General features: G+C 43.3%; 1 protein-coding gene and 1 pseudogene across 1 annotated transcript; both read left to right on the forward strand.

Moving 5' to 3' along the window:
* The first annotated feature begins 7,615 nt into the window (after positions 1–7,615).
* Positions 7,616–7,715, forward strand: LOC148454463 (U2 spliceosomal RNA; annotated as a pseudogene).
* A 616-nt stretch (positions 7,716–8,331) lies between these two features.
* LOC148454464 (uncharacterized) lies at positions 8,332–9,654 on the forward strand (the record flags this gene model as incomplete). The annotated part of the gene is made up of 1 exon (XM_088460926.1): positions 8,332–9,654. A coding segment is annotated over one exon (1,323 nt), but the record flags the coding sequence as incomplete, so codon positions are not given.
* Positions 9,655–10,433: the final 779 nt, after the last annotated feature.

Below are 10,433 nucleotides of genomic sequence, written 5' to 3' on the forward strand. Positions count from 1 at the left end.
GTCTAGAACTAAGGCTTCCCTGTATTGGATCATGGTAGATTTTTCCACAGTACCAAGCAAAACCTATTGGCTGCAGCAGTACAGCATCATGCCATTAGGCCTGAAGTGACCTAGGGGAGTGCTCCAATCATTCAAGAAACAGCAAAAATGCACTGGGCACATGAGCCTCATTTCTCCCCATCAAGTCAGAACCATGAAGCCCATCTTTGACATCCATGGCACCAAAAGGCTCCTTAGAATACAAGGGTCTGCAGGCTCCCATCCAACACTAGGCTTGGGAACAAACTCCAACTTTGTTACATCACATACAAAAGTAGCCATGTAACATGTGGAAGAAAGGAACAGAAATCTCATATACCATTAGGGGTAGTATAAATCATATGCCATTACAATTAAGGAGACCATTTATTTAAAAAAAATGGCTCCAGGGATCAAGGGTGCTCATGGGTCCCACTAGTATCGGTGAAGGGGGACCTGAAGATTCATTTTTTTCCCCTCAATGGGGGCCATTTTGCTCTGAGGGGATGGGGAGAAATGAGGCCTATGCCCCCAGTGCTTGTTCTACAATCACATGTCAATACAACCTGCTGCTGCACTCACCTGTTTGCACTTTTGCATTTATAAACACTTCATATGATTCATTAAACAACTGATAAGAAGAGGACTGATCTTTTGGTGTCGCATTGTGTCTCCATGTCTTGTCTCCATTTATCTGCCTCTATTCAGGCCTAATTCTGGGACTAAAGTCAAAGTCCCTGTAAAGTGGATGTATTTGTGGAGGATTGGCTAATTAAATAATGAATATATTCTATTGTTGTGTTATGATTATCCAACCCCTATGACACTTCTGCAATGCCATTTGGAAATTGTTTATCAGGTCTCCGGTTTGTACTTTTTCGCACCATTGCAGGGGCAACCACATGGATACAACTGTTGGAGGCATGAATTGCTCTCCATTACTTCCAACAACTTGGATATTTGTTACATTTCTATATTGATGCAAAATATGCTAGAGTAGTTCACATTTACTATTCAGATAATTTCTGTCATATTTTGAAAATATATTTTAGGTGTGTAATGCTTGAATTTTCCTCATTGTTTGACTTTGGACCAGCTGGAGGCATTCATTTTCTCCATTTGCAAGAACAAGCAGTGATATGATGAATCTTGAGGTCTTTGTCTCCCTCAAGTGGGCTTCTTCAAGGAAGTGCAATGGTTATAAGCAGCAGTAGATTGTGACATCATAGAAGAATGTTGTTATAGTGGCAGAATCTGCTAGCTGACTGTTTACATTCTAATGCCATGGTGACTGCATGGCAGCCACTCCTGAACATTCTGTGGACAGTATAAATATTCCGTAGACTCCTGAACATTCCGTAAACACTGTTAACATTCCAATTAAGGTTCTAGACTGTCTGATTAACTGCCGAGACAAGACATGAAGAAAGAAAGGCTGCCAGTTGGTTTGTGGATGTGGCAGAGGCTTGCAGGAGGCAGTGCATTCACAAATCATGCACCCAGAGAGAAAGAGAGGGAGGGAAAAAAGTCTGCATATGTTAAATTGATAACATAGAGATGAATTGAAAAAAAAGTAATAACTCCAAGGCTCTAAATGACATTGAAATCCTCTGCTCTCTTTTGGTAACATTAAATCAAAGAAATTAAAGTGTAGATTAAAAAGGAGAAGGAAAGCATGGGGGGAAATTGAACCAGGCCAAATGAAAAAACATATATCGGAGAAAAGGACACAAATACAGGGGTGCATCTGCTGTTTGGTTTGGAGTTGCAGTGCTGTCTCCTAGATACCATGCTCCTAATTTACTGCTGCAGTTTCAAACTACCAGCCCAAGCTCTGACCCAATGAGCTGACCATACTTGAGAACAAAGCATAAATAATCTTTTTATAAACCACTTTATATCAAATACCATTATAAATCAATGTATATGTGTTTACATTTATAATACTTACCATATGCTAAGCATCATATATTTAATCTTTTAAAGTCAACTAAGTGGGCAAACAGTGCAAATATTACTTCATTGACACTTAAAATGTACCAGCTGCAACATAATTTGTATATATGCAAAATACTTTGCAGCTAAACTTTATGCTTATAAATGAAGTAATGTGTGCGCTATCTATCTGCTTAGTTAACATTTAAGCATTGAATTACTGGTAATTAGCATATTATAAGTACTGCAATTTCTAATATATATATACATGTATTTATTTTTTATTTCAAAATAGCTCTCCCTAATTGTAATAGTATATGATTTAAACTACCCATTGTGTTCATCAGCAATTCTCAATGTCTCTCTATGTGAGGTAGCTGCTTGTGTCTGATAAGTACCAAATCAGAAGCGCAGCCCCAAGCTTTGAGACATAAGAGAGCCTGAAGACCCTGAATCTAAGGTGTACCCTGGTGCTCTGTGATGATGGGTCTTTGGCTTTTGTGGGTTAAAGAGAAATGGTGCTTATTTGCACAGCATGCTTTTACACTCTCCTGGGTGATTGGAGCATACTTCTATGGCTTCTGTAAAAAATAATAAAAAAAAAATAATATATATTTATATATATATACATATAGGACCCGTGATGTTCTTGAGGTTGTGGTTATGCACTACAGCGCTGTCTAGAACTAAGGCTTCCCTGTATTGGATCATGGTAGATTTTTCCACAGTACCAAGCAAAACCTATTGGCTGCAGCAGTACAGCATCATGCCATTAGGCCTGAAGTGACCTAGGGGAGTGCTCCAATCATTCAAGAAACAGCAAAAATGCACTGGGCACATGAGCCTCATTTCTCCCCATCAAGTCAGAACCATGAAGCCCATCTTTGACATCCATGGCACCAAAAGGCTCCTTAGAATACAAGGGTCTGCAGGCTCCCATCCAACACTAGGCTTGGGAACAAACTCCAACTTTGTTACATCACATACAAAAGTAGCCATGTAACATGTGGAAGAAAGGAACAGAAATCACATATACCATTAGGGGTAGTATAAATCATATGCCATTACAATTAAGGAGACCATTTATTTAAAAAAAATGGCTCCAGGGATCAAGGGTGCTCATGGGTCCCACTAGTATCGGTGAAGGGGGACCTGAAGATTAATTTTTTTCCCCTCAATGGGGGCCATTTTGCTCTGAGGGGATGGGGAGAAATGAGGCCTATGCCCCCAGTGCTTGTTTTACAATCACATGTCAATACAACCTGCTGCTGCACTCACCTGTTTGCACTTTTGCATTTATAAACACTTCATATGATTCATTAAACAACTGATAAGAAGAGGACTGATCTTTTGGTGTCGCATTGTGTCTCCATGTCTTGTCTCCATTTATCTGCCTCTATTCAGGCCTAATTATGGGACTAAAGTCAAAGTCCCTGTAAAGTGGATGTATTTGCGGAGGATTGGCTAATTAAATAATGAATATATTCTATTGTTGTGTTATGATTATCCAACCCCTATGACACTTCTGCAATGCCATTTGGAAATTGTTTATCAGGTCTCCGGTTTGTACTTTTTCGCACCATTGCAGGGGCAACCACATGGATACAACTGTTGGAGGCATGAATTGCTCTCCATTACTTCCAACAACTTGGATATTTGTTACATTTCTATATTGATGCAAAATATGCTAGAGTAGTTCACATTTACTATTCAGATAATTTCTGTCATATTTTGAAAATATATTTTAGGTGTGTAATACTTGAATTTTCCTCATTGTTTGACTTTGGACCAGCTGGAGGCATTCATTTTCTCCATTTGCAAGAACAAGCAGTGATATGATGAATCTTGAGGTCTTTGTCTCCCTCAAGTGGGCTTCTTCAAGGAAGTGCAATGGTTATAAGCAGCAGTAGATTGTGACATCATAGAAGAATGTTGTTATAGTGGCAGAATCTGCTAGCTGACTGTTTACATTCTAATGCCATGGTGACTCCATGGCAGCCACTCCTGAACATTCTGTGGACAGTATGAATATTCCGTAGACTCCTGAACATTCCGTAAACACTGTTAACATTCCAATTAAGGTTCTAGACTGTCTGATTAACTGCCGAGACAAGACATGAAGAAAGAAAGGCTGCCAGTTGGTTTGTGGATGTGGCAGAGGCTTGCAGGAGGCAGTGCATTCACAAATCATGCACCCAGAGAGAAAGAGAGGGAGGGAAAAAAGTCTGCATATGTTAAATTGATAACATAGAGATGAATTGAAAAAAAAGTAATAACTCCAAGGCTCTAAATGACATTGAAATCCTCTGCTCTCTTTTGGTAACATTAAATCAAAGAAATTAAAGTGTAGATTAAAAAGGAGAAGGAAAGCATGGGGGGAAATTGAACCAGGCCAAATGAAAAAACATATATCAGAGAAAAGGACACAAATACAGGGGTGCATCTGCTGTTTGGTTTGGAGTTGCAGTGCTGTCTCCTAGATACCATGCTCCTAATTTACTGCTGCAGTTTCAAACTACCAGCCCAAGCTCTGACCCAATGAGCTGACCATACTTGAGAACAAAGCATAAATAATCTTTTTATAAACCACTTTATATCAAATACCATTATAAATCAATGTATATGTGTTTACATTTATAATACTTACCATATGCTAAGCATCATATATTTAATCTTTTAAAGTCAACTAAGTGGGCAAACAGTGCAAATATTACTTCATTTACACTTCAAATGTACCAGCTGCAACATAATTTGTATATATGCAAAATACTTTGCAGCTAAACTTTATGCTTATAAATGAAGTAATGTGTGCGCTATCTATCTGCTTAGTTAACATTTAAGCATTGAATTACTGTTAATTAGCATATTATAAGTACTGCAATTTCTAAAATATATATACATGTATTTATTTTTTATTTCAAAATAGCTCTCCCTAATTGTAATAGTATATGATTTAAACTACCCATTGTGTTCATCAGCAATTGTCAATGTCTCTCTATGTGAGGTAGCTGCTTGTGTCTGATAAGTACCAAATCAGAAGCGCAGCCCCCAAGCTTTGAGACATAAGAGAGCCTGAAGACCCTGAATCTAAGGTGTACCCTGGTGCTCTGTGATGATGGGTCTTTGGCTTTTGTGGGTTAAAGAGAAATGGTGCTTATTTGCACAGCATGCTTTTACACTCTCCTGGGTGATTGGAGCATACTTCTATGGCTTCTGTAAAAAAAAATAAAAAAAATATAATATATATTTATATATATACATATAGGACCCGTGATGTTCTTGAGGTTGTGGTTATGCACTACAGCTCTGTCTAGAACTAAGGCTTCCCTGTATTGGATCATGGTAGATTTTTCCACAGTACCAAGCAAAACCTATTGGCTGCAGCAGTACAGCATCATGCCATTAGGCCTGAAGTGACCTAGGGGAGTGCTCCAATCATTCAAGAAACAGCAAAAATGCACTGGGCACATGAGCCTCATTTCTCCCCATCAAGTCAGAACCATGAAGCCCATCTTTGACATCCATGGCACCAAAAGGCTCCTTAGAATACAAGGGTCTGCAGGCTCCCATCCAACACTAGGCTTGGGAACAAACTCCAACTTTGTTACATCACATACAAAAGTAGCCATGTAACATGTGGAAGAAAGGAACAGAAATCTCATATACCATTAGGGGTAGTATAAATCATATGCCATTACAATTAAGGAGACCATTTATTTAAAAAAAATGGCTCCAGGGATCAAGGGTGCTCATGGGTCCCACTAGTATCGGTGAAGGGGGACCTGAAGATTCATTTTTTTCCCCTCAATGGGGGCCATTTTGCTCTGAGGGGATGGGGAGAAATGAGGCCTATGCCCCCAGTGCTTGTTCTACAATCACATGTCAATACAACCTGCTGCTGCACTCACCTGTTTGCACTTTTGCATTTATAAACACTTCATATGATTCATTAAACAACTGATAAGAAGAGGACTGATCTTTTGGTGTCGCATTGTGTCTCCATGTCTTGTCTCCATTTATCTGCCTCTATTCAGGCCTAATTCTGGGACTAAAGTCAAAGTCCCTGTAAAGTGGATGTATTTGTGGAGGATTGGCTAATTAAATAATGAATATATTCTATTGTTGTGTTATGATTATCCAACCCCTATGACACTTCTGCAATGCCATTTGGAAATTGTTTATCAGGTCTCCGGTTTGTACTTTTTCGCACCATTGCAGGGGCAACCACATGGATACAACTGTTGGAGGCATGAATTGCTCTCCATTACTTCCAACAACTTGGATATTTGTTACATTTCTATATTGATGCAAAATATGCTAGAGTAGTTCACATTTACTATTCAGATAATTTCTGTCATATTTTGAAAATATATTTTAGGTGTGTAATGCTTGAATTTTCCTCATTGTTTGACTTTGGACCAGCTGGAGGCATTCATTTTCTCCATTTGCAAGAACAAGCAGTGATATGATGAATCTTGAGGTCTTTGTCTCCCTCAAGTGGGCTTCTTCAAGGAAGTGCAATGGTTATAAGCAGCAGTAGATTGTGACATCATAGAAGAATGTTGTTATAGTGGCAGAATCTGCTAGCTGACTGTTTACATTCTAATGCCATGGTGACTGCATGGCAGCCACTCCTGAACATTCTGTGGACAGTATAAATATTCCGTAGACTCCTGAACATTCCGTAAACACTGTTAACATTCCAATTAAGGTTCTAGACTGTCTGATTAACTGCCGAGACAAGACATGAAGAAAGAAAGGCTGCCAGTTGGTTTGTGGATGTGGCAGAGGCTTGCAGGAGGCAGTGCATTCACAAATCATGCACCCAGAGAGAAAGAGAGGGAGGGAAAAAAGTCTGCATATGTTAAATTGATAACATAGAGATGAATTGAAAAAAAAGTAATAACTCCAAGGCTCTAAATGACATTGAAATCCTCTGCTCTCTTTTGGTAACATTAAATCAAAGAAATTAAAGTGTAGATTAAAAAGGAGAAGGAAAGCATGGGGGGAAATTGAACCAGGCCAAATGAAAAAACATATATCGGAGAAAAGGACACAAATACAGGGGTGCATCTGCTGTTTGGTTTGGAGTTGCAGTGCTGTCTCCTAGATACCATGCTCCTAATTTACTGCTGCAGTTTCAAACTACCAGCCCAAGCTCTGACCCAATGAGCTGACCATACTTGAGAACAAAGCATAAATAATCTTTTTATAAACCACTTTATATCAAATACCATTATAAATCAATGTATATGTGTTTACATTTATAATACTTACCATATGCTAAGCATCATATATTTAATCTTTTAAAGTCAACTAAGTGGGCAAACAGTGCAAATATTACTTCATTGACACTTAAAATGTACCAGCTGCAACATAATTTGTATATATGCAAAATACTTTGCAGCTAAACTTTATGCTTATAAATGAAGTAATGTGTGCGCTATCTATCTGCTTAGTTAACATTTAAGCATTGAATTACTGGTAATTAGCATATTATAAGTACTGCAATTTCTAAAATATATATACATGTATTTATTTTTTATTTCAAAATAGCTCTCCCTAATTGTAATAGTATATGATTTAAACTACCTATTGTGTTCATCAGCAATTCTCAATGTCTCTCTATGTGAGGTAGCTGCTTGTGTCTGATAAGTAACAAATCGCTTCTCGGCCTTTTGGCTAAGATCAAGTGTAGTATCTGTTCTTATCAGTGCTGACTGACTGGACTGTGACTACACTCGGGCTCCAGAGGACCTGCTGCCGCATTTTTTCTGGACCTGCACCGGCCGAGGAAGCTGAAAGAGGACTGCTGAGAGGAAGAAGGATTCGACTTGCCGAGGGTTAGACTTGCTGCTCTGCCCTCTGAAGAAGCGACTGCCAAGCTCCGACCAGCGTCCCCCAGACTGCCAACTGCGACGAGGAAGGACTACAAGTAGCAGAGGGTCAGACTTGTTTGCTCTGCCCTCTGTGAAACCGACCTCCGACCAGCGACGACCAGACCCTGCGACGAGGAAGGACTTCGACCAGCATTGGGCTAGACTTGTTTGCTCTGCCCTCTGCGAAGCCGTCCCCCGACCTCCGACCAGCAGCGACCAGACCCTGCGACCGCGACGAGGAAGGACTTCGACTGGCATTGGGTTAGACTTGTTTGCTCTGCCCTCTGCGAAAGCGACTTCCGACCTCCGACCGCCGCAGACCCTTCTCCAGCCCAACTTCGACCCCGGGCAAGAAGCAGGAGAGATGGCCTCAGCTGCCCCCACCCCGGTGCCAGCCTCAGCCTCCGCTCCAGCCACCTCTGCCAGGAAGAAGGCGGCAAAGAAGGGACCGAAGCCGGCCGAAGCTCTGCCCGACCAGGTCCCATCCACCTCCACCGCCCCTCCAGCAACAGCCACCGAGAAGCCCAGCCAGACCCAGCCCAAGGGTACCCCAGCCTTGGAGCCCTGGATGAGGCAGACCGTCGTGATGAAGCTGAAGGAGGTGGAAGGAAAGATGCCGGACATGACGACGGAGACCTTCGGCAAGAAGATGGTCCTTGAGCAGGGGTTCTCGACTGCTGAAACCCTCAGCATACAGAACTATCTCAAGGGGATCTTTTATGTGACCTTTGCCTCCATTGCAATCTGCAAGAGGTACTGGGAAGCGGTGAAAGCGGCGAGGCCTGAATCCCCTTTCTCTCGCTTTGTGGGCAATTGCCCTATTCAAAGAGAGGAGAGGCGGGTGACGGTTTCAATGCGGAACCCACACACGCCTGGCAAGGACATCGCCACTTTCCTGGGCCGTTTCTGCACGGTGATCAAGGAGCCCTCCAAGATCCTGGACAGGAATGGCTTCTGGACAGGCAAGTGGGCTGTCATCGTCAAGCTCCTAAAAGATAACTGGAGCCCCGATGGAGTTGTGCACCTGCCACAGTTCTTCTCCCTGGGCGCATCTGCAGGATTTCTCAGTTATCTGGACCAGCCGCGGATCTGCAAGACCTGCGGTGGGAAGGACCACATTGGGAGAGACTGCAAGGTGGCAGCCTGCAAGAAGTGCAAGGTGGCGGGACACGACACCAAGGATTGCCCCACCCAGAAGACATGCAACCTCTGTGGGGAGGTGAACCATGTCTACAGAGACTGCCCCAATAGGGCAAAATCCTATGTGGCAGCAGTGACTGGACAAGGCCAGCAGAGGCGCCAGGAGGGTAAGAAACCTTCCACCCCCACCCCACCCCCCCGCACCCGTCCTACCCTTCCTACCCCACCCCTTCCCACCCATCCTACCCCACGCCCTCCTCCCACTGTGACAGCAACTCCCACCCCCACTGCTGGCACAACCCCTCCCCCCTCTCCCTCCCGCTCCCTTCTCCATCCCACTGTCTCTTCCACCCCCCCTGTCTCTCTCCTCTCCGAGGAAGAGTTTCCCCCTCTTGTACCCTCTGCAGGCACTCAACAGTCGAGCAGGAAGCGAAAGGAGTTTGACAGCCCAGCTGCTGACCCCGACCCTTCCAAGAAGTTGGCGGTAGAACAGGTCGAGAACCCTCTTCCACTAGAGGACGAGATGGAGGCGATGGTGGAAAGCCTCGTGGAGGAGGTAGTACCTGACCTTAATGCTGACAACTTAATCGAACAGCTGATCCAGAGCTGTATGCAGCCGCCCCAACAGGGCGACCCAGCAACCGTTCAAGAGGAAGCACCGCCCGACAAGAGTGGTAGCTAAATGTATTTTCCGTGTTCTAACCTTTTTTCTCCCAACTAATGGTGTCTTTTTCCCTTTTTACCATTAATGTGAGGAGTATTAAGGATAAGTTTAGAAGACAGTCTGTGTTTGCATTTTTAGATACTCAGAAATGTGATGTTTACATGTTGCAGGAATGCTCTATTCCTTTTTCCAGGTCTTATAGACATCTGGGCCGGCAGTGGTCTCACGGTCCGTCCTATTGGTCTGGTGGGGGTGAGTGTAAGTCTGCAGGGGTCGCCATTCTTATTAGGGGGAGCCTCTTCACACTAGATTCTGTTCAGGAGCTCGTCTGCGGCAGATTGCTTATCGTAGACGGCTCCTGGGCAGGTGAGCCTATTAGGCTAATCTGTGTGTATGCACCCCCTGGTAAGAACGAGCGTTTGGAGCTTTTCCAGACCCTGCGGCTGCAGCTCGCAACCACTAGGGCAGTAGTGATGGCCGGAGATTTCAACTGCCCCATGGAAGAGGATGGACGCAGCACCTGCAACACTGCTAAGCTTGATTTGACATCTAAACTGCTCATAGAAATGGTAACCGAAGCTTCTCTGCGGGATGCTGTGGGCTCCATGGGGGCTGGCTCCGTGAATTACACGTGGAGCCGCCCCGATGGCTCGGTGCATTCCCGCATTGACTTTGTGTTTACCTCTAGAGCAGTGAAGCAGAACAGGCATGCTATGGTTCCCTGCTTCTTCTCTGACCACAGAGCCATTCTCTTCCAAGGAGACCTGGGCAATGGTTTTCCTCCTGGCCCAGGCTCC

Source organism: Taudactylus pleione, unplaced genomic scaffold (assembly GCF_031769625.1).
Source record: "Taudactylus pleione unplaced genomic scaffold, aTauple2 ptg000993l, whole genome shotgun sequence".
Taxonomy (NCBI): Eukaryota; Metazoa; Chordata; class Amphibia; order Anura; family Myobatrachidae; genus Taudactylus; species Taudactylus pleione.